The 765-nt window shown below is 45.0% G+C and overlaps 1 protein-coding gene across 1 annotated transcript in view; it reads left to right on the forward strand.

Moving 5' to 3' along the window:
- Positions 1-532, forward strand: part of EMH_0078830 (uncharacterized protein) — a gene marked incomplete at both ends in the record, with an annotated part of 1,232 nt that extends 700 nt beyond the window's left edge. The window contains one exon of the mRNA XM_013500051.1: positions 106-532. Coding sequence (XP_013355505.1) covers positions 106-532 — 427 coding nt within the window. The remainder of the gene's footprint in view (positions 1-105) is intronic.
- Between the last annotated feature and the right edge of the window lie 233 nt (positions 533-765).

Below are 765 nucleotides of genomic sequence, written 5' to 3' on the forward strand. Positions count from 1 at the left end.
TAACATATAAATATATATTTATATTTTATTTTATTTTATTTATTTATTTATTTATTTGTTTTGTATTTGTGGATGTGTATACTTGTATGCATACACAACATCCAGCAGCAAACACAAAAGACACCTACAGCAGCAACAGCAGCAGCAGCAGCAGCAACAGCAGCAGCAGCAGCCTCAGCAGCAGCAGCAACTGCAGCAGCAGCAGCAACAGCAGCACCAGCAGCACCAGCAGCACCATAAACAAGAGCATCATCACAAGGACCAAGAGCAGCAGCACCACCACCAGCACCAGCATCAGCAGCACCACTACCAGCATCAGCACCACCAGCATCAGCACCACCACCAGCATCAGCACCACCAGCATCAGCACCACCATCATCATCAGCAGCAGCAGCAGCAGCAGCAGCAGCATCAGCAGCATCAGCAGCAGCAGGAGCATACTTGTACAATGGTGGTGAGAGCAGCAACAGGTGGCAGTTCAGTGACAGCAGCAGTAGCAACATATCCATCCATTTGTGTAGATCGTAGCTGATCAAAGAAGGGGGCCCTTATTATATCTCCTATCGATGCATACACCACAGACTCTAATACATCTGGGGGCCCCCCAGATAAATATAAAGAAACATATGCACTGTTCACGTCCCCAGATATAGGGCTACGCAGAGACACCTCCACGTCTCGAGTCAGAGACAGAGTCTGCATACACACACACACATTTATACTTTTTTATCTTTTATATATAATATATATATATATATATATATA

This window comes from Eimeria mitis, genomic scaffold (assembly GCF_000499745.2).
Source record: "Eimeria mitis Houghton genomic scaffold, Emh_scaff4962, whole genome shotgun sequence".
Taxonomy (NCBI): domain Eukaryota; phylum Apicomplexa; class Conoidasida; order Eucoccidiorida; family Eimeriidae; genus Eimeria; species Eimeria mitis.